Source organism: Podarcis liolepis (genome assembly GCF_965112155.1).
Source record: "Podarcis liolepis genome assembly, chromosome: 5".
NCBI classification, from domain to species: Eukaryota; Metazoa; Chordata; class Lepidosauria; order Squamata; family Lacertidae; genus Podarcis; species Podarcis liolepis.
Genome location: NC_139556.1, coordinates 12438785 through 12461547, shown reverse-complemented (window position 1 = coordinate 12461547; position 22763 = coordinate 12438785). Strand labels below are relative to the sequence as shown.

Below are 22763 nucleotides of genomic sequence, written 5' to 3'. Positions count from 1 at the left end.
CGCCAGCTTCCGCTACATTTGAACTTGGCGCGCGCGCCCAACTCTCCACTTTCCTCTTGATCGTTTCATCGCTCCCCGAGGTGGGCGTGACTACTCCTGACTCATGCCCTCCCTCCTTCTGAAAGTCTCCGGAGCCCGATATCTGGTCCCCTTTCTCCCCGCTGCTCCCGGCTGGGCACGTGGGTCCCGATCTCCAACTGCTGCTTTCTGATCCCTCTCTGGACCCTTCTTCCTGGGGTGTCCCCCTGCTCTCCCCCCTTGCTCTGGCTGCTGGCGCTCCCTTCTGGGAATCCTCGGACTCGCTAGACAGGCTCGGTGATCTCGGGTCGTCATCCCCACTCATCCTTCCTTCGTATTCCTCCCCCTCGCTCTCTGTCTCCTCCCTTCTCTGCGTCTCTGCTCCTGAACCCCTGACAGGTGCGTATAATAATCTCTCCCTCCACCCCTGGCCCAGGTCATTTTATTCACAAAAGAACTTTTTACAGAGTGTTCGAAAGAACCAATCAGATTTCTTCTGAGCATTTCAACAAACCCCACGTGGGGACAAAGTTAAACTACCAAAACTAATTAAGCGCACGTATTTCTGGGGTAAACAAAACAGAACTACAAAGGAGTGCATCTGGCAACCCCGGGAGGTGATAAACAAGCAATATACATGATAAGAAGGATGAGATCTGTTTCCTGGCCCTAAGATTAATATCCTAAGATTAACATATCAGAAAACCTACATCAAAGAAGCCTGCCCACTGTCTTTGATGACCCAGGATGCCTGCCTGACGAAGCAACTGGCAGTGTACATGACTGGTCAAGAAAGAGAAACGGAACAGGGATGCAGAGGTGTAGGTTGAACAAAAATCATATCAAAATAGTTTAAACCCAGTCAACACAATGCTTTCATTGCTGACACAGATGGCTTACTGTATATTTGTTATGATTCCTCATAGCAATCGCACCTGATCACTACACTTAGGGATCCGCAGAGTTTGCGCATCATGCGTGACAGACCTCAGCAGCTCAGCATTTTGGCTAATCTACTTCATTTACATATAAACACACACGGAGCACTGCAACATGGCTCCCTCTCTCTCTAGCATCGGACAGCCAAGAGAGAAAGAATAAAGGACAATAGTCCCACTTCACGGAACACAGTAACACAAACATCCTGTCTCTGTCACTTCCCACTTTGTGGAGTCGAAACATATACCGTCATGTGATAGAAAAAAAATCGCATGACTGCAATCACGGAGCAGGAATTCTAACAGTGCTCCGCTGACATTAAAGCTCCTGGAGGCAGACATATTTCCTTGTGCCTCGGGATAACTTTGCACTACCTGCAGCCAGGACAGTCCAAGCTCATCGCTACTTGACTTGCAACCTTCCTTTCTGGTTCTCTAGGCCCCAGGCTGTTCCCCCCATTGGATGGCCTGACTTTCTCCTCCTGGTTCCTGGTCAGCAAGATGGGCTCTGTTCACAGCGGCCACCCTCTCCGGTTCCTCACGCTGGTGCGTCACATGGCAAGGACAGAAGAAGAATTCGTCTGCTTTGCTGTGAGCTTTTCTCCCATGGATGGTTGCCTGACCATCTCCACTGAGGAAGTGGCATTCCAGGCCCTAGGTAAGGCCTGTGTAGGGTCAGGATCAGGGCCAGGGCCCATGAGTGGCCTTGGTGAAAATGCAAAAGAAAAAAGCTTGCTAGGATATATAAGACTGAATCAGATAAGTGCTGGAGATGCAAAGAGGTTGAGGGAACATTCTTTCCTAGGTGGTGGACCTGTAAAAGGGTAAAAGAGTATTGGGAAATAATCCACAATGAATTGAAGAAAATGTTTAAAAGTACTTTTCAAAAAACAACAACGCCCAGAGTCCTTTTCGTTGGGGATAATTCAGATGGAAATTCCCAGGTGTCAAAAATGGTTATTTATGTATGCTACTACTGCGGCCCGTGTTTCGTTAGCCCCAAAATGGAAAAGGTCCCGAATTGTACGTTTCTGAGCACAATTCAAAGTGTTGGTGCTGACCTTTAAAGCCCTAAACGGCCTCGGTCCAGTATATCTGAAGGAGCATCTCCACCCCCATCGTTCTGCCTGGACACTGAGGTCCAGCGCCGAGGGCCTTCTGGCGGTTCCCTCACTGCGAGAAGCAAAGCTACAGGGAACCAGGTAGAGGGCCTTCTTGGTGGTGGCGCCCTCCCTGTAGAATGCCCTCCCACCAGATGTCAAACAGAACAACAACTACCAAACTTTTAGAAGACATCTTGAAGGCAGCCCTGTTTAGGCAAGCTTTTAATGTTTGATGTATCACAGTATTTTAATACTTTTTGGGAAGCCGCCCAGAGTGGCTGGGGAAGCCCAGCCAGACGGGCGGGGTATAAATAATAAATTATTCTTATTTTATTATTATAAAGAAGAATGGCAACATAAGCTGAAAGAATATGCGCAGCTTGCAGACTTAACATATAGAATAAGAGGACAAGAAGAACATATGTTTAAAGAAGTTTAGAAAATGCTTATTGAATATATGGGGGGGGGGAATTGTGTATACTTGGAAATATGGGCAGCATTAAGATAAATCCAACAGTGTAAATAAGTTTTGATGGATGTAATAATGGAATACCGAATGGTTTAGTTTATGTATCATATGCAAGGACTTATGTTTGTGCAAAATGAATCATGGAAAGAGACGAAGGGAAGTCATTTTAAGGTTGTTTAAATGAATATTCTAAATTGTAAGAGAGCATATAACCGAAGGCAAAGCCAGCATGAGGTGCCTCTTCTGGCAAGGAGAATCTCCCAATTCCCAGATGCATTACTGACCAGAGAGTAGGGTCTCTTTGTGGCTCCCAACTTTCAAGTCCAGGGCCAAAGCCAACGTTTTCTTCTTTCTTCTTTTCAAAAACTGAATTTAGCTCCCCCCACTTGCCCCCTTCATTACACAGTTAAGCAAGAAAGAACACGGTCCACCCATCTACAGAACGGTTCGCAACACTGTTTGGAAAAGAAACATTAAGGAATCTGCTTGGCTCCCCTCCTAATTAGTGCTACTTTGAAATTCCCTTCTAATCTACTTCTTTGTACATCTGTTAATTTCTGCTGCTGCTTGTTCCCAGTTGTGGAATCCACCCCAAGAAAACCTTCCTTCTTGAGGTTCTTTCCTGCAGAAATCTTGGATTTATAATGTCCTGAAACAGGGGTAGTTCTCCACCTGGACATACAATTTGCTGGCCTTGCCTTCTGTGGGAATAAGAGTCAAACTTTTGCTTGTCCCCTTGCTAGCTGACGCCATGCTAAATCCAATTTCTGCGTAAAGCTGAGCCAATGTACAGATTCTGTACTTAACAGTCACCGTTTCCTTCTGAGGGTCTTGCCACATACTTTCACACAATAAATAAGCAACGGGTGCTTATTTGTCCGGTGCGGGGGGGGGGGGCAGACATTTTTCTAGACTTGAAACAGCTCTGATTTAGGGATATCACATTTGCCAACACTCAAACTGCAACGTTTTAACACTGGAAATCTGATCTTTCTCTTCGAGCTGGGTCTTCTGCCACGATTGTGAGTGCTGCGTGGAATGTCATTGCACAAATGTTGCCGGCGGCTGCACGGATAGTCTTAAGATTCCCCAACCCCTCCTAGTCAAGATATATTTCTCCAGGGTTCTTACCCAGAGGAGAGATGTATTTGCAGTCACTGAGGAATCCTAATGTTGTTGTTGTTTAGTTGTGTCCAACTCTTCGTGACCCCATGGACCAGAGCACGCCAGGCACTCCTGTCTTCCACTGCATCCCGCAGTTTGGTCAGACTCATGTTTGTAGCTTCGAGAACACTGTCCAACCATCTCATCCTCTGTCGTCCCCTTCTCCTTGCGCCCTCCATCTTTCCCAACATCAGGGTCTTTTCCAGGGAGTCTTCTCTTCTCATGAGGTGGCCAAAGTATTGGAGCCTCAGCTTCAGGATCTGTCCTTCCAGTGAGCACTCAGGGCTGATTTCCTTCAGAATGGAGAGGTTTGATCTTCTTGCAGTCCGTGGGACTCTCAAGAGTCTCCTCCAGCACCATAATTCAAAAAGCATCCATTCTTCGGCGATCAGCCTTTGTTATGGTCCAGCTCTCACTTCCATACATAACTACTGGGAAAACCATAGTGGATCTTTGTTGGCAAGGTGATGTCTCTGCTTTTTAAGATGCTGTCTAGGTTTGTCATTAGGAACCCTAATATCCACTGACAATCAATAGGAATCAAGTCCTTTCATGGCATCTAGTACTTTAGTTGGAATGTTACACGCTTGTATTTGTTGTGAATGACTTGCTAGCTTCTGCCATTGCAGACATGATGGAACCTGAATTTGGAGACCTTGGGCGGTCCTCTGCCTTATCTCAAGTCCAGTTCAGGTGTGCCAAGCTGCTAGTGACCAGGCAGTGGCACCATCTGGCGGTGACCGTGGCTAAAGAAACGAAACAGACCTGCACCATTTCAGCCTATGTCAACGGGCAGAGAGTTGGCTCTGCAAAGGTAATCACTTTGTGCTCAGGTGAGATTGGCGCTGGGCTTATCCATGCTGCCTCTGCAGCTTTCTTCCCGGGAAAACTGCTCGATTGGAGCAAAGGGCAATTTAGATCTCTCTTCCCCCGCAGATTGCCATGTGTTCCAATCAGGGGAGCAATCTAGAGGGCACCCAAGGGGCCAAGGTTGTCCCTCAGTCCTGCTTTCTGACTGGCTCCTCCATCCTTTGGCTAGAACTTGCTCTTTGGACATGGCCATTGGCTCCTCCTGGCTGCTCATGGCCAGTGTTGGCAGGGTGGGCGCTCACAAAACTGAATGCTCCTACAAAAATAATAATAATTAAATCCTAGAAAAATAGATATTGGAGAGAAGGCTTCTAGCCTAGCCTAGCCTAGATCTGAGTTCCAGAGGGAGGTGACTGAGCTACCCAAACGTAGCATAGCCGTTCAGTGTTTCCTTTTCCCCCTGCTGCAGATGCAATACATCCAGCCTCTCCCAGGCAACTTTGTCTCCATGGACCCATCTTCCTTTATCGACGTCTACGGTTATGTGGCTACCCCACGGATCTGGAAACAGAAGAGCTCCTTGACTTGGTGCCAGGGCCCGATGTATTTGTTTGAAGAAGCTCTCTCCGTGGGAACTCTGCAGCTTATTGCCAACCTTGGTCCGAGATACTGTAGCAACTTCCAAGCGGTGGGGTTTAAAGGTAAAAGGCGTTGCGTGGCAAGTCCCCCTCCCCCCTTGTGAAATAAAGACACAGGACACGGTATTTAAGGTTAATGGGCGAAAAAAGGCCACAACTTTATTGATTGCAGGAATTGAGCGGTATTGGCTTAGGCATTGGTCCTATCAGCTAACCAGCTTCAGCCCAATTGCGTGATGACCGGTAAGGGTTAACCACCAGTAGGGGGAGTTGATGTACATCAACTAGGAGCTCCCCCAGGGTCACCACTCGGGGGCGTAGCTTAGGCCCACACCTCCATAGGCTTCGGACAGGGCCACCCCCCCCGGAATCCGTTTACCGGACTACCCTTTGCTTTGGGGGAAGGTGATGGTGCTTTCTCCCCCCCCCCATATCTGCATAACAATACCCCTACCAATGCCTAACCGCCAATGCCGAGGAAATTGTGACGATTTGCTATGAGGTAGGTGAAAAACCAAATGGCAGGTGCCAATTCACCAAGTGGAACAAATTCCTACCAGGCTCCTTGACGGTGACCAACTGGAATCCATAGTTTCCACCCCGCCCAAAAGGTGGGCGGGGTGGGAAACCTGATCAGCTGGCGAGGAGAAGAGAGGGTAGTCCTCGGGCGAGCTGGGCATAAATAGCCCGAGCCACACACCCCTGACCAGCTGATTGGCTAAGCAGGGAGATGACGCGCCCGAGGATTCCCTCATTTTCGTGGGGGCCAGCCCCCGCGTGCGTGGGCCCACAACCCCACCTCCTCTCTATTTTGGAAGTGGCTTTCCCGCAGCCACTTTTCGCCACTGTTTTAAAGGTTTCCACCAGAAGAGAAAGAGAGCTCCATTGGGCTGAGTGCCTGCCCTCTGTATAGGCTATTCCTTGCCCTGTCAGCAATGTCTAGGCAACATGATGACCATATATATACGTAATAGACAATCTTTATAGAATTCCTTCAAACCATAACAAGTACAAAATGAAATCTTTAGTCTCAAAGTTTCTGAAAATCTTTAAATGAAGCGAGGTACCAAACTTTGTGGGACGCGGGTGGCGCTGTGAGTTAAACTACAGAGACTAGGACTTGCTGATCAGAACGTTGGTGGTTCGAATTCCCACGACGGGGTGAGCTCCCGTTGTTCAGTCCCTACTCCTGCCAACCTAGCAGTTTGAAAGCACGTCAAAGTGCAAGTAGATAAATAGGTAAATGGCGTTTCCGTGTGCTGCTCTGGTTCGCCAGAAGCGGCTTAGTCATGCTGGCTACATGACCCGCAAGCTGTACGCCGGCTCCCTTGGCCAGTAAAGTGAGATGAGCTCCCCAACCCCAGAGTCGGCCACGACTGGACCTAATGGTCAGGGGTCCCTTTACCTTTACCGAACTTTGTACGATGAAAGACAAGCTGTGAAGTTTTGTGTATTCAGCAAATATGATGTCCAACACTGAACAGTGATTCTGGATATTGACTACTGTTTCATAGAATTCTTCGTCGGCGTGGTGGGAGGATATCTTTATTTCGAATGAATGTATGTAAATGAAAATGTCAAATGCTGCGGAGCAGTGCTCATGTAATAATGTAGTCACAATTACAATTGACTTTTACTCACTGAAAGTAACGCAGCGAGGTCTCCCTGACTCAACTCCTTCAGCTTGAGACATTTCCCCTCTAGCCTCTCACTCTGGAGCCCTCCCCAACAGACACGGACTGGACATGGGGTTTGAGCACCTCCTCTGGGCCTGCCTGGTTCATTGCTTGGCAACATGTAGGACTCTCCTGGAGCAGGGTGTGAGAGGAAGAGAACCAACAGGACTGATTCTGTCCTGCTGCCGAATGGTGGAGCTGCCTTCTTCTGTGTCGCGAAATTCTACTCAGTATTGATCCAGAGTGGAACTCCGACATTTAGTTAGCAGAGTAAAAACTTAAAGACGTTGCAGGATTCCCAGAAAATAGACCAGAGGCAATTGTATTTCATTCAGCGGAGCTTTACTGCCGCTGAAGGCAAACGAGCATAATGGTCACAAATCCAATATATTCAGGATTCACTGTCCATAAGAAATCCAGTTGCAGCAGACTTAACTTAAACTTACAATAACTTATAGTAAGACTTAACCCTAACACTATATACAGTGGTACCTTGGTTTTCAAACGCCTTGGTACTCAAACAACTTGGAACCCAAACACTGCAAATCTGGAAGTAAGGGTTCCGGTTTGCGAACTTTTTTTGGAAGCCAAATGTGCTCCATTTTGAGTGTTACGTTTCCGATTTGAGCGCCACACTTCCGTTTTGAGTGTTACGCTGAGGTCTGTCTATTTATTTTGTGCTTTTGTTTTTGCGGCTCTCTGTTTTGTTTTTGTGACTGTGTGGAACCCAGTTCAGCTACTAATTGAATGATTGTGTCACTGCAGTACATTGTTTATTACTTTCATTTTATGGATCAGTGGTCTCGTTGGATAGTAAAATTCATGTTAAATTGCTGTTTTGGTTTTTTTTTTTAAGTCTGGAACGGATTAATTCATTTTGCATTACTTTCTATGGGAAAGCGCGCCTTGGTTTTGGAACGCTTTGGTTTTGGAACGGACTTCCGGAACGGATTACGTTTGAGGACCAAGGTACCATGGTACAGAACACCACACCAGAAGGAAGAGAGATAGAAAGAGAAAATGAAACGCAGGCTCTTTCTGGCCTTACTATTATAGCCAGCATGATCTTGACAGAAAGAGATAAGAGAACCCGTTTAAACCAGCTGCACTCAACTTCTCTGAAGGAATAACCCAAACCTCTAGCATCTCCCAGCTCGTTGCTTTTCCAGCCTCTTCCCCATTGGCCTGCGTAGTACTCATATCCCAACAGAGCCAGGGTCCAAGTCCTTGCCTTCCCTGTCCTCCCTTGGGGGGCGCACAGTCAGGCAATTGCAAATTTGCTCGTGTGTTTTTCTGGTTTTGTGCAAATCTGGTATTGAAAGAGCTATACTGTATATGAATAGGGAAGGATGGGATATCCTCTAATAACTAATGCTGGAGGGAATTGTTCCTTTCTCACCTAAGTGATTGCTTTGCCTCACACTGAGAGTAGGCCATCTCCTTGTGTTGTCCTTAGGCGCAAGCTCTTGTAGCAGTGTACTGACTTCAGCCTTGGTAGCACAGGAGAAGATTTCATTTGGAATCAACGCCATGAACTCATCTTATACCACGATCAAAAATATAAAAGACTTCTATGGTGAGGTGGACGGTCGCCTGATCGCTAAAGAGGTTAGTGCCTTTTGGCCTTTTGCTGAGCAGTGAAATGAGAGATTTATTATTATTATTTTACAATTTCACAAAACACAGGAGGCTGTAGGATAACCCACCACGGAAGAGGTGCTCAAAGGGAGAGCACTGTGGCCAAACAAGGCACAACTCTTACTCTAAAAATGTAGCCAGTTAGCTTGTTTGAAGGTCCAAGTAAATTGATTCTGCTTTGAACATCTAGCAAATTCAGCCATGGGTCTGTCATTGTTCTAAAAAAAGAGAGAGACTTTTCTAGAAATCTTTAGGCCTGAGTGTGAAGCGAAAGTAGGCAGTTCCCAAAGTCTGACCTGAAACAGTTTGACCCCAAGTCATGTTTGTTTGCTTTTTCTTCATGGAGAAAGCCAGGAGCCTTGACAGAAAGCAGGGGGCTTCTCTCCTAAAATTCAAACTGCACATTTTTTTTTTGAGCATCTGAATCTACTGTTTTTGTAAACACACAGGAAAGCGGGTAATGAACATGCACCAGAGCATAGTTAGAAAAACATGCTGTGCAGGGGTTGGTCTTGATGACCCCTCCCTCAATGGTCCCTTCCAACTCTACAAGTCTACAATTCTAAGCTACATGAACTAATGTACTTGGATCAAAATTTTGCCATTTACTTTGTCAGATTACTGTTTCATCCAGCCTAGAACTGCCAACCAGTGCCTTTCCCAGTCCTGTTACCCGAGATCTTGTTTAGGTAGACCAAACCTAAAGCTATGCATGCAATGTATGTGCACAGCTATGAGCTACAGCTCCTTCTCTAAAAGCGTAGCCTTGAGGGTGTGTGTGTGTGTGTGTGTATGGAAAAAAGTTTGCTAAATTTGCCCATTTGCCCTCTGACGAAGAAATGACCAGTCCATAATTTTAATGGTAGGTTTATTGTAGCTGTGAGAGACAGAATAACAACAGCTACACATCAGCCTCGAAATCTTACTGACCTGGAGAATAACAACAGGAAAACCCCCAGAAACCCAGAAGACAAAAGTCAGAGATTGATGTGCATTATAATGAGTGAAATAAGTATTTGATCCCTTTGCAAAAGATGACTTAGTACTTGGTGGCAAAACCCTTGTTGGCAATTACAGAGGTAAGATATTTCTCGTAGGTGGCCACCAAGTTTGCACACATCTCAGGAGGTATTTTGTCCCACTCCTCTTTGCAGATCCTCTCCAGGTCAGTAAGATTTCGAGGCTGATGTGTAGCTGTTGTTATTCTGTCTCTCACAGCTACAATAAACCTACCATTCAAATTATGGACTGGTCATTTCTTTGTCAGAGGGCAAACGGGCAAATTTAGCAGGGGATCAAATACTTCCCCCCTTCACTGTATAGATATATATTCTTGTAACTGCTGTGAGCTGCTAGACTTGTTCCAAAAGGCATCACATTGGAGCTCTGAGGTCACAACCCCTGAGCCTCTGGGTCTGAGCCTCAGGCATCCTGGCTACCACATATGAGACAAGGAGATTGCAATGGCGCATTAGGTCCTAACGCAGCCTGTGTATCGCAAATCAAACTCTTCCCCCACTTCACATGACTTACCAGAGGCAGAAGCGGAGACTTAGGAGGCTGAATAAAGTGTGAAGGTTTTGCAAAGGCATTAGACACTCTTGAATGTGCTCTGCTCATGAAGGGAAGCCGAGCGCCACAGGACCCAAAGTCCCACTGAGGCATCTATGCACGCCAATAACATCAGTGCGGTGTTGAAAGCATTTGCCAACCTAGGCAAGATCCTAGCAAGGCCTTTAAGCCTAATGGCATCTTCAAAAATAGTCCAGAATGTTTAAGCTATCTCCTTGTAGGACCAGAATGGTCAACAGCTCTGAATTTCTCCATCGTATGGTGCTCAAGAGGGACGTGGGTGGCGCCGTGGGTTAAACCACAGGGCCTAGGACTTGCTGATCAGAAGGTCGGCAGTTCGAATCCCCGCGACGGGGTGAGCTCCCATTGCTCGGTCCCAGCTCCTGCCAACCTAGCAGTTTGAAAGCACGTCAAAGTGCAAGTAGATAAATAGGTACTGCTCTGGCGAGAAGGTAAACGGCGTTTCCGTGCGCTGCTCTGGTTCACCAGAAGCGGCTTAGTCATGCTGGCCACATGACCCGGAAGCTGTACGCTGGCTCCCTCGGCCAATAAAGCGAGATGAGTGCCGCAACCCCAGAGTCAGTCACGACTGGACCTAATGGTCAGGGGTCCCTCAATAGGTTTTTTTTTCTTTCAAAATTATCCTTGCCATTTACCTGCCTTGTGTGACACAACAACTCCCTCTATTTTTCAGCTGGAGCTCTCTTCTCGTGACAGCACAACGCCAGTTTTCATGTCTCGAAATACTGCAGCGAAACTTGCAGGCCCCTTAAGAACTATCGGATCAGTTGCTGTAGGCCTGTACGGTAAGCAGAAATGAGGGCCATGAACACTGAAACATATTAAGAAGTATAACCTAACTAACTAACTAACTAACTAACTAACTAACTAACTAACTACCGTATTTTTCGCCCTATAGGACGCACTTTTCCCCCTCCAAAAATGAAGGGGAAATCTGGGTGCGTCCTATGGGGCGAATGCAGGCTTTTGCCGAAGCTTGGAGAGCGAGAGGGGTCGGTGCGCACCGACCCCTCTCGCTCTCCAGGCTTCAGGAACACATCCGCAGCCTAGGCAGCCCTATGGGAGGTCCGGCAGGGATGTCTAGGCTGCGGATAGCAGCCTGCCGCCCGGTGGGCGGGGTGCCCTGAAGCAGAGCGCCCCCCGGTGGGCGGGGTGCCCTGAAGCAGAGCGCCCCCTGCGCCAGGCAGACACCCGCAGCGTGGGGAGCCTTACAGGAGATAGCAGCCTGCTGCCCAGCGCGAGGGGCGCACTGAAGCAGAGCGCCCCCCCGCGCCGGGCAGACATCCGCAGCATGGGGAGCCTTGCAGGAGTTCCCCGCAGGGCTCCCCACGCTGTGGATAGCAGCCTGCCGCCCCGCAGGGGGGGGGGCGCCCTGATGCAGAGCGCCCCTCACGCGGGGCAGACATCGGCCAGCCCCACAAGCTCGGGGGACAGCAGGGAGGCAGAGCGCCGCCATCCTGCTGTTCCTCGACCTGGTTCTGTTTCCCCGAGCTGCTTTTGGGGGGGAAATAAAGGCAAATTTTTTTCCCTTTATTTCCCCCCAAAAAAACTAGGTGCGTCCTATGGGACGGAGCGTCCTATGGGACGAAAAATACGGTAACTAACTAACTAAAATTAAGAAGTCTGACCAGAAGCAGTGCACAAAGGAGGGCAGTAGGACCGAAGGCCCTTTAAACATCGCCACAAATCACGTGAAATCCTTTTTCATTTGGTGGGTGGCTACAGTTGGCGTGATGTTTAAACCGCCCAATGGGCGGGGGTCTTTCCCGCTGAATTAGCACACAAACATTTCTTGGCTGTACCAGTTCTGTGGTCAGGACACACAGGATTGGCCGACACCCCAACCACCCCTGGACCAATGGGGGCAAGCGACTGGAATTTAATTCTTTAGTGGTGAAGCTCCCAGCTACATCAGCTCCTAATGTGCAAGTGATATGCAAAAACACTTCCTGCTAACTAGCTGCCTAGGCAAACTGTGACTGCAGACCCATGCTCCCCATGCCCCCCCCCCCACTATTTGGGGGCATCTGCCTGTCCCTGACAACTGAAAGTTGCAAGTCCAGGTCACCTAACTTTTACCCTTATCCTGGGCAGATCACTCAAGAAAAATGACTTGTTTGTAGCTAGGACAATGTTTCATAGGCTCTTGCTGCATATGTAATTCCCCAAAGCACTCATAAGGAGGACTTTACCAATAAAACCAATGAACATTTTGATAGAGGGAACTGAGCTGTGCTGTCTTAGCATTGGTACTTTTTGCAAAGATACAGTGGTGCCTCGCAAGACGAAAAGAATCCGTTCTGTGAGTCTCTTCGTCTAGCGGTTTTTTCGTCTTGCGAAGCAAGCCCATTGACGGATTAGCGCTATTAGCGGCTTTTAGCGGCTTATCGGATCAGCTGATGAGTGGCTTAGTGGCTTAGAAAAAGGGGGGGAAGGGGGGAAAAACCGCAGGAATTCGCAAGACATTTTCGTCTTGCAAAGCAAGCCTATAGGAGATTCATTTTGCGAAGCACCTCCAAAACGGAAAACTCTTTCGTCTAGCGAGTTTTCTGTCTTGCGAGGCATTCGTCTTGCGGGGCACCAGTGTGTGTGTGTGTGTGTGTGTGTGTGTGTATAGTGGTAGACCTAGTGATGGATGTTCTGCTAGGTTTTACTCAGCAAAGACCTATTGAAATGAATTTGGTCATGTTCATTGATTTCAGTAGACCTAGTTTGAGTAAAACTTAGTTGAATATTTCCCTTCCTCAATTGTTCTTCCTTTGGCATTTATTAACATTTTGTTTTTTTAATAAGCTTTTCTTGGGTAGCAAAAGCACATACAGCGTCTCTGCTTTCATTTCATAGAGCCATTATCTACAGATCAGTTACATTTGATGTGAGCCACAAATGTTATAGACAGTACAGTGGCAGCTTGGTTTGCAATCGCTTTGGATTACAACAACGTCAAACCCGGAAGTGCGTGTCCCTTTTTTTGGATTACAACCCATTTTTTTTATTACAACCAATTTTTTTTTTGGGGGGGGGAGGCCCCACTGGCGAAAGCGTACCTTGGGTTACAACCTGTTTTGGTTTACAACCGGATCTCTGGAATGGATTATGGTTGTAAACCAAGGTACCACTGTATGAGGTTGCAGGAGAAAAGAAGGTTGTGTGTGTTAAACTTTAATTATTTTACATACTGTATGTGCAAATATTTTGTGTTAGTGTCATGTGGGTACGTTCTCTTTCTATTCATTTGCAGTGGTACCTCAGGTTAAGTATTTAATTCATTCCGGAGGTCTGTTCTTAACCTGAAACTGTTCTTAAAGCACCACTTTAGCTAATGGGGCCTCCCGCTGCCGCCGCTCCGCCGGAGCACAATTTCTGTTCTCATCCTGAAGCAAAGTCCTTAACCCAAGGTACTATTTCTGGGTTAGCAGAGTCTGTAACCTGAAGTGTATGTAACCTGAAGCGTATGTAACCCGAAGTACCACTGTATTCGTTTTTGCTGGCGGTGACAGAAATTGGGGGCCCCTTTAACTTGTTTCCTTCCTGTAACTACATGGCTAGAAAGATGCACAATTGTATGTAATAAAGAAACCTGATTCTGCTGTTGGCCTTTCCAATCTCTCTTCTCTCTCCTTGTTGCTTTCTGTGTTTTTGATTTTTTTCCTGAATGGGACTATAGCGAGTTTGCCTCCTCACTTTATTCTCGCCTTCCTTACAGGGACCCGGGTTTTCCAGTCCTGCCCAGCAGCTGTCAGTCTGAACTACATAGGAGGCCCTGCTATTATGCTGGGTCTCCTTGCCATGGCCCACGATGACCACACTGTGTATGCTGCTGTCAAAGTCTTGCATTCTGTTCTCTGCAGCAGTGCAATGAGCGAAAATCTAATGAGACAGATTGGTGGGTACCAGGTGAGATGTTAATTCCTTTTTCACAGCAACAGTGCTCTTCCTTATCCCTCACGTGGTGTTTTATTTGGGCAGCTGTTTACCAGATCCATCTGGTACGTAGGCTGAAACCCTATCTGCCCACGGACTGCCTCGCCAGAGTGGTGCATGCTCTGGTTATCTCTCACTTGGACTACTGCAATGCGCTCTATGTGGGGCTACCTTTGAAGGTGACCCGGAAACTACAACTAATACAGAATGCGGCAGCTAGACTGGTGACGGGGGGCGGCCGCCGAGACCACATAACACCGGTCTTGAAAGACCTACATTGGCTCCCAGTACGTTTCCAAGCACAGTTCCAAGTGTTGGTGCTGACCTTTAAAGCCCTAAATGGCCTCGGTCCAGTATATCTGAAGGAGCGTCTCCGTCCCCGTCGTTCTACCTGGACACTGAGGTCCAGTGCTGAGGGCCTTCTGGCGGTTCCCTCACTGCGAGAAGCCAAGTTACAGGGAACCAGGCAGAGGGCCTTCTCGGTAGTGGCGCCCTCCCTGTGGAATGTCCTCCCACATGTCCCAGATGTCAAAGAGAACAGCAACCACCAGACTTTTAGAAGACATCTGAAGGCAGCCCTGTTTAGGGAAGCTTTTAATGTTTGATGTATTACAGTATTTTAATATTTTTTGGGAAGCTGCCCGGAGTGGCTGGGGAAGCCCAGCCAGATGGGTGGGGTATAAATAATAAATTATTATTATTATTATTATTATTATTATTATTATTATTATTATTATTATTACCAAACCATCAGCTTGGTTTGCCATTCCTCTCTGGTCTTCTTTCCACCCGGGCAGCTGTTGTTCCATACATAAAAAGTCTTTTCTGCTCCTTTGGAATATCAGCACCTACAATTCCTAATAGATTTTCACTGCACTCTTTCTCCAACAGACAAAGGATTCTATAATTGCACAATCCAATTCAGTATTGATGATTTTGAATTTTCAGAATTACTGCCGTTCTTCAGTGGAGGAAGATACACTGGGGAAGGGGGGGAGGATTCTTATTCCACCCTCTTTAAAAACCAGGCTGTGCCAGTTAGACAGCTTTTGTCAACTTCAATATTTCTGTTTCCCATTTTCCCAATCATAAGTTTGCCCCATTTCCACATCAATTTGCAATTAAAAAAAAATAAAGTTCTCACAAAAAGTTGACATTTTACTGCACATTCCCCCCCCCCCGATATAACTATTGGTGGATGTAATTTTTCCTAATATATATGTTTTTGCTATCAGTTCTTCCTAGTGTACTGCATTTTTATATGCGTTTTCTCCTAATCTAAGCATTTTTGGTCTACGTTTTTTTTTGGGAGGGGTTGAGAACTGCATTGCAAAATTCATATATTGTTTCAGGAAGTGTGAATGAGGTAGGTCTGCGTTAAAGATGTGAACCAAACTGAATTCCTCCTCCATCCATACGCAGCTCCTGGCATACCTGTTGAAAAGAAAGATCCATTTGTTAAACAGCAGAATTCTGCAACTTGTCTTTGCCATTGCGGGCATTGCTGAGATCAGCCAGGACACCCCTACTATCAAGAACTTGGAGGCATTCCAGCATATTGTTTGCTGCTTTGAGGTAAAGATGCCAAATCTCTTTCATACTGGGGGGGGGGGGCTTCCCCCCGCTATAGAAAGAAATCACATTTCCTATAAGCCTCATTGAGTGAGGCTGCTGACCTGTGTCCAGGTTGCACCATTTTGGTCAGCATGCAAAGTTTACCTAACGAACAGAACACAAGCCACTCAAAGTTCTGAATGCTGTTCCTTTTGGCTTTCAGCTTTGGTGCCGTGCCCCTGAAAATATGGAGATTTCTCTCTTTGAACACCTAACAGAAATCCTACAAACTTCAAGGTATGTGGGCTGGTCAGCATGTTCATGGAGCCTGGAATCAGGGGCTAAACACATGCAACACATTTTGTGGGGTGAAGGTGCGGCCACAACGTTTGTTTGAATTCAGCGATCGCAAACGTCCAGTCATGCACATTTCCTCGATTCAGTTTCGATCAGCTGTTCATGGAGCAAAGGGGGCAGGCCTGAAATTCTCCTTCTGCTCAGCTTTTAGAACAGGGACAGACTGCAATCCACCAACTGACCACTGACCAACTCCCAAGGGAGCCCATGCTACTTGCTAGGAATCTTACAAAGAATGCTACGTTACATTGGCTCCCAGTACGTTTCCGAGCACAATTCAAAGTGTTGGTGCTGACCTTTAAAGCCCTAAACGGCCTTGGTCGAGTATATCTGAAGGAGCGTCTCCACCCCCATCGTTCTACCTGGACACTGAGGTCCAGCACCGAGGGCCTTCTGGCGGTTCCCTCATTACGAGAAGCAAAGCTACAGGGAACCAGGCAGAGGGCCTTCTCGGTAGTGGCGCCCTCCCTGTGGAACGCCCTCCCACCAGATGTCAAAGAGAACAACAACTACCAGACTTTTAGAAGACATCTGAAGGCAGTCCTTTTTAGGGAAGCTTTTAATGTTTGATGTATTGCAGTATTTTTTATTATTTTTTTGGAAGCCACCCAGAGTGGCTGGGGAATAAATAATAAATTATTATTATATTATTATTATTATTAAATGAAATTCAAACAGTTTTTAGTTTGAAAGAAAAGCAGATGGGTGAAGTCCCAGTGTGAAACATGGTCCCATGCTGGTTTCCCACTGGAAATTACTCTCCAATTTTTGCTATTTGTCCCCCCAAAGTGCTGTTTACTTCCAAGGATACAGTCAAAGGCAAATAGCAGGTGGGGACGCTGATCTTATTTTGTCCATGAATAGAGATAAAGGATTCATGTGGCTATTGTTACTTCAGAACATAACCGGAAGCTTAAGAGTGCTTTTTTAAAATGCATGTTTACTATAATTTGTAGCTTCACACTAAAACAGACCCCGTGGGATATGTTCTTAAAGGCATATTCAGGAACATTTAACAGATATCAGGTATGCCTTACAACTGCCAAGAAATCTCAAGTATGCACTCTTCTTTTGTAATTTTAAAACATATTGGAGACCTGTGAATTCTATTTCCTTCTCATTAAAAGGTCTTCCAGGATCCTGATAATGTTTTCTACTGACTTTTCTAAGAAAAGCATTTATTTCCACCGACGTACAGCTCCAGAAATCAATACTTTTGTTTGATTTGAACTCTCTAAGTCAGGGCAAATATCAAAGAAGAGTTATGGGCCTGAGGGGAGGAGGTAAAGAGCAAGAGGTGAAACGATGACAACAATTTATCCCCCTTGGCTGACACTGAAAACTATTTGATTTCTCCGTCAGTCTTTTGACGGGTTGCCAAGGCAACATCAGAAGTCAAAGGTCCAGAAGGTAGAGCAATTGTATAGGAGAAGTGCAGATTTGGTTGTTTTCATCATCTTCCAAGAAAGGTTGTTAGTGATCCTTTGGTCTGTTACAGAAAAGGAAGCTGGGATGTGCAACTTGCTCATCGGGTGCAGATGGTACCCAGACTTTTTATTCTCTTCAGTGACCCTGAGATTACACGCTCTCGCATCGGCAGGATCTGTACCGTACTGTCGCATCTGCTGCGCAACCATTTCAGCATCAAAGATATTGATTGGTATTATCATTCATCTTTCCCAAAGTGTGGGGGGGGGGGCAGGAAGCATCCAAAGGAAGTAGAGTCAAGACAAACACATCGCCCTAAACTTTGCACACACACCCCTTTCAGGTCTTTTATCAGTTTATTTTTTGAGGGATGGGTTATGAACGCTTCTCCAGCAGTTCACCCGTTGTGCTGAGGGGAGCCGATCAATACCTCCATCTTCCTAGTGACTTGCAGTACAGCGAGGGAAGGCAGAGAACATCTTCACCCAATTTCCTAGGGAAAAGTTCTGTGACTTTTTAGAAACTAAGAAACACAAAACATGGTTCTAGGAATTCAATTCAAAATCCTTTATTAGGCATAACACACCACACATTAACAAACAAACATCATATACAGACTGTATAAAATATGGGCTCAACGAACACAGTTTATCCTAGTCCTAGTCTTAACTCCAAGAAATGAATTGATGTACAAAGATAATATAATACAACACAGCAACATCACCTACCATTAAAAACCACTAAGTCTCTTTATCATGGCCCATTCTTTCTTCATGGACAGCGCTTAAAAATTCAGCCGCTATTAATGTAATTTGATCATCGCTGTCCGCCAGCAGGTCCTGAACAGTTGGTTGTGTAAAAATCTATTAAATTTTAGGGCCTCAAATAATTGTTTTCTGGCATAACTGCCGAAATCACAGGAAAAGCATATATGCTCTAGAGTATCGGGTTCCTGTTTTCTGCATTTGCAGAGACGCGGTTCTAGGAATTAAAGTGGGTGCCATATTAAGGGATTCTGTGGTGAACAACTTATCACATTTTTAGCCAATTAGAACAGTGTTCTGAGCTCACACTAAGAAAGATGCTAAGTGTTATCATTCAGAACTGGTAACGCTACTGACAACTGACTGTTTCCCCTTTCTTTGAAAGGGTTGGCTTGTTCTTGGTCTACACTTTATACCCTTCCTCTGTGGATGAAAGCCATACCTGCCCAGACTATGAAGATGGTAAGGACTGCCGAAATTGGGAAATTTTGGAGCATGATCCACGAAGAAATAAAGAAAATATTAAGAATATCATATAGTAAAAGGCCAGAGGCATTCCTTTTAGGAATTTTAAATGACGATATTCCAAAAGACAAAACTACTTTTTTCTTATACGCAACGTCTGCAGCAAGAATCCTGGTGGCTAAGTACTGGAAGTGGAATCAGTTACCCACTAGGGAAGAGTGGCTATGTAAGCTCTCAGAATACTTAGAATTAGCCAAATTGACAGACATAATAAGACAAAAACCAAAAAGTGAAGTAAAAAAAGAATGGGAGTGCCTAAATGAATACCTCAAAAGTCAAAGTTCGAGGGCAGAAATCTGGCTGAGTCTAGAATAACCTTGTGAAGTGAAAGGATATGAAAGAAGGATTTATCTCTAGATGTTAGGATAGAGATGATAAAGAAAACAGGAAAACAGGAAGACACAATGAGAGATAAGGGAGGTGCTGTGAGATTGGTGGAAGTCTATGTCTTCTTGTTGTTTTAGTGTTTATAATATTAACTTGTAAGATATGGATTTGTTTTTTTGTTTGTTTTGCTTTTTAGTTTTCGAATGTTGATTTTTGTGTGTTGTGTATTGTTATTTTTTGATATCTTTCGTGTTGTTGTTGTGTGGAAAATACTAATAAAATTCATTTTTTTTAAAAAAGAAGATGGTAAGGACTGGCACTGTGTTGAATATTCAAGAGGTTCCATTTACGCAAATAAATAGTGAACAGCCCCAGTGATTTCCAAAGCTGCAGTGATGCAGCTTGGCTATTGCCAAGGCTACTACAGCAGGGATGAGTGGACTGGATGAGTGGGTTAGATTCGCACTAGGGGCACAGAAGGGATGGAAAGGCTGGCAGCATCTGGAGAGCACCATGTTGGCTATTGCTGCCTTAGAGTGTGGCTCTTTTAGAAATAAAACAATTCTCATATTCAATTTTAGTTCTCGGCTGTTGCAAACTTTTAGGAACTATTTCGCTTTTGCCTCACCAGGGGGACAAATAAGATTAAACCAGGTTGTTCAGAACTTCATGCACATCTGTTTTCGTCTTCTGATTTTTAGGCTTAGGCCAAACATCTGGAAAAATGATTTGGCTACGAAACCAGCTGCTGAGAATGCTGCTAGATGTGATGCGTTCCGATCAACTTTATTTTTCCTCTGAGTAAGTAGGATTATGGGGCAGAGGAAGGTGAGAGGTGGGACAGGGAGCCAGATGTTGGTGTCACACGGGGTGCTACTAAAATTGGAGATGCCAAGGTCCGTCACTGGTCCTGACGAACGAATGTAATAGTGTGGTATTGAATTTCACCCTATGGAGTGCCAGAGAGCTTTGTGAAGCTTGTAACTATGCTGAATTTCCAGTGCCCGGCTGAATTACCCATGTAGTGCACTGGGCCCTTTACAAGAATCAAACATTACCAGTTGTGTCTCTAAGGTAAAGGTAAAGGGAGCCCTGACCATTAGGTCCAGTCATGACCGACTCTGGGGTTGCGGCGCTCATCTCGCTTTATTGGCCGAGGGAGCCGGCGTACAGCTTCCGGGTCATGTGGCCAGCATGACTAAGCCGCTTCTGGTGAACCAGAGCAGCGCACGGAAACGGCGTTTACCTTCCCACCGGAGTGGTACCTATTTATCTACTTGCATTTTGACGTGCTTTCGAACTTCTAGGTTGGCAGGAGCAGGGACCGAGCAACGGGAGCTCATCCCGTTGCAGGGATTCAAACCGCCGACCTTCTGATCGGCAAGTCCTAGGCTCAGTGGTTTAACCCACAGTGCCACCCGCATTCCGCATTGTGTCTCTAGGTGGCGTCTTTTAACCAGGTTGTTTTCCACACAGGATCCAAGAAGAGGTGTTCCAGACTCTGGGGCCCGACTGGTTCATGATGTTCACACAAAGCCACGTACACCCAAGCACAGTTGTGCTGGCTGTGAAATTTCTACTCCATTTCCTCCACAATCGGACACTCCTGCATAAATTTAAAGAGGGGATGATGGCTGGCCTCTGGCTTGAGAACAGCTCGGCGGGGCTGAATATTTTGATGGGTAGGTTCTAAGTATACTTGTTCTTCTTACGTCAAGCCTGATCAATGTTCTGCCATTTCTGAGTGGTTTGTTGTTGTTGTTTAATCATTTAGTCGTGTCTGACTCTTCGTGACTCCATGGACCGGAGCACACCAGGCACTCCTGTCTTCCACTGCCTCCCGCAGTTTGGTCAAACTCATGCTGGTAGCTTCAAGAACACTATCCAACCATCTCATCCTCTGTCATCCCCTTCTCCTTGTGCCCTCCATCTTTCCCAACATCAGGGTCTTTTCCAGGGAGTCTTCTCTTCTCATGAGGTGGCCAAAGTATTGGAGCCTCAGCTTCAGGATCTGTCCTTCCAGTGAGCACTCAGGGCTGATTTCCTTCAGAATGGAGAGGTTTGATCTTCTTGCAGTCCATGGGACTCTCTAGAGTCTCCTCCAGCACCATAATTCAAAATCTGAGTGGTTTAGGAGAGTCTTATTTTGTTGTTGTTTTTTGATTTAGATAATTTAAAGAGTTGCCCCCATACCTCTGAGTGCAACCCATACTTGCTGCCTGGATTTGCAGAGCTCAAAACATTCCTGAGCAAGTTTGTTCATGTCCCTGAGATCTACTTCCTTCTGTCAGGACTGTTTTTGGCCACCCCAGTGTTTGAGCCACCAGATGAAACCAAGGTAGGTTCTTGAAAAGTAACATTTCTCCATAACAGATGAAAAACGGACCTGGTTGATAATGTTGATCTCACTAATTTCAGGACATCAGTCACTGCTCTGTGTGCTGGCAATATTCTGCACAAAAGCAATTTTGTGGTTCTACGTATGGTTGCATCAAGATTATTTTGGTGCGATGTGCATAAGTCTAGCCCTTCTCAGTAAAACACTACACAGAGAAGGCTCTTAATAAAGCCAATCGTGGGTGGGTTGTTTTTTTTTTTGCAGTAATTAATGTGCAATGTGGAAATGCAGAGAGGGAGAGAAGACATGAATAAATTGGAGGAATTGACAGCCATGACCAAGCGTGCGAAGCACAGTGTTTGTGCTTAACAGACTGCTTTACTCCAAGCGGTCCTAGGGTGGATTTCAAAAATGTCATAAGTAAAGCAAGTAAAATTTACATAAAAAATAATAGAACCAGGCAACCAATAACAGCAGCAAAAGAGCAATGCAGTTTCAAAAACATTGAAGATGAAAAATAGAATGTTGGTTTTGATTTGGAAGCATGGCAAGGGTGATTTGGAACTCCAGAATCAGGGAATAACGTGTAATGAGAATTTTGGAAGCATCCCTATTATAAAATTCGAGACTTCCTCCATGCTCACTACCCCGTATGTCAAACTTAGCAGTTTGGTTGTTTGCTGGAGGAATATGTAGCTGCCGCTTTTTGACACGGGAGCAAGTCCTCCTCCTGTAGATTCACAGTAAACCCTTCTTTCAGGCAGATTTGGACTCAATGTTACAATGGCTGCTGTACAACCACTGTAAGGATGCTGTGGTCAGAGTTGGGTTGTGCCCGGAGGGAGCGGTTCTGCTGCTCAAGATGGTGAAGTCCATAGTGAAACAGGTGAGCACTGTACTGGGAATGTTGTAGGCTAGAATCGGATAGGCTGGAGGGATGCTTGAGGGCGAAAGACCCATTCTACAGTGGGGAAGGGAAGACTGCCAAATGGTTGACACTTGGGAGTCAGGCAAAGTGAAGTTACCTTTGAAGGTGACCCAGAAACTACAATTAATCCAGAATGTGGCAGCTAAACTTGTGACTGGGAGTGGCCGCCGAGACCACATTACACCGGTCCTGAAAGACCTAGATTGGCTCCCAGTACGTTTCCAAGCACATTTCAAAGTGTTGGTGCTAACCTTTAAAGCCCTAAATGGCCTCGGTCCAGTATACCTGAAGGAGCATCTTCACCCTCATCGTCCAGCCCGGACACTGAGGTCCAGCTCTGAGGGCCTTCTGGCGCTTCACTCTCTGCAAGAAGTGAGGTTGCAGGGAACCAGACAGAGGGCCTTCTCGGTGGTGGCACCCACCCTGTGGAACGCCCTCCCATCAGATGTCATCAGATGACTTTTAGGAGACATCTGAAGGCAGCCCTGTTTAGGGATGTTTTTAACGTTTGATGTTTTATTGTGTTTTTAATATTCTGTTGCAAGTCACCCAGAAGTTATTATTATTATGG

The 22763-nt window shown here is 46.0% G+C and overlaps 1 protein-coding gene across 2 annotated transcripts in view; it reads left to right on the top strand.

Annotated features, from left to right (window-relative positions):
• Positions 1-22763, top strand: part of WDFY4 (WDFY family member 4) — a 218664-nt gene that overhangs the window by 73502 nt on the left and 122399 nt on the right. The window contains exons 18-31 of one of the 2 annotated variants that reach the window (XM_083505395.1): positions 1396-1614; positions 4322-4506; positions 4972-5203; positions 8273-8424; positions 10721-10832; positions 13754-13944; positions 15394-15546; positions 15749-15822; positions 17381-17542; positions 18460-18536; positions 19628-19727; positions 20403-20608; positions 21095-21264; positions 22025-22150. In XM_083505395.1, the coding sequence (XP_083361521.1) occupies positions 1396-1614; positions 4322-4506; positions 4972-5203; positions 8273-8424; positions 10721-10832; positions 13754-13944; positions 15394-15546; positions 15749-15822; positions 17381-17542; positions 18460-18536; positions 19628-19727; positions 20403-20608; positions 21095-21264; positions 22025-22150 (2159 nt within the window). Of the gene's footprint in view, positions 1-1395; positions 1615-4321; positions 4507-4971; positions 5204-8272; positions 8425-10720; positions 10833-13753; positions 13945-15393; positions 15547-15748; positions 15835-17380; positions 17543-18459; positions 18537-19627; positions 19728-20402; positions 20609-21094; positions 21265-22024; positions 22151-22763 lie in introns of both variants that reach the window. The other variant, XM_083505396.1, reaches the window with a different exon arrangement.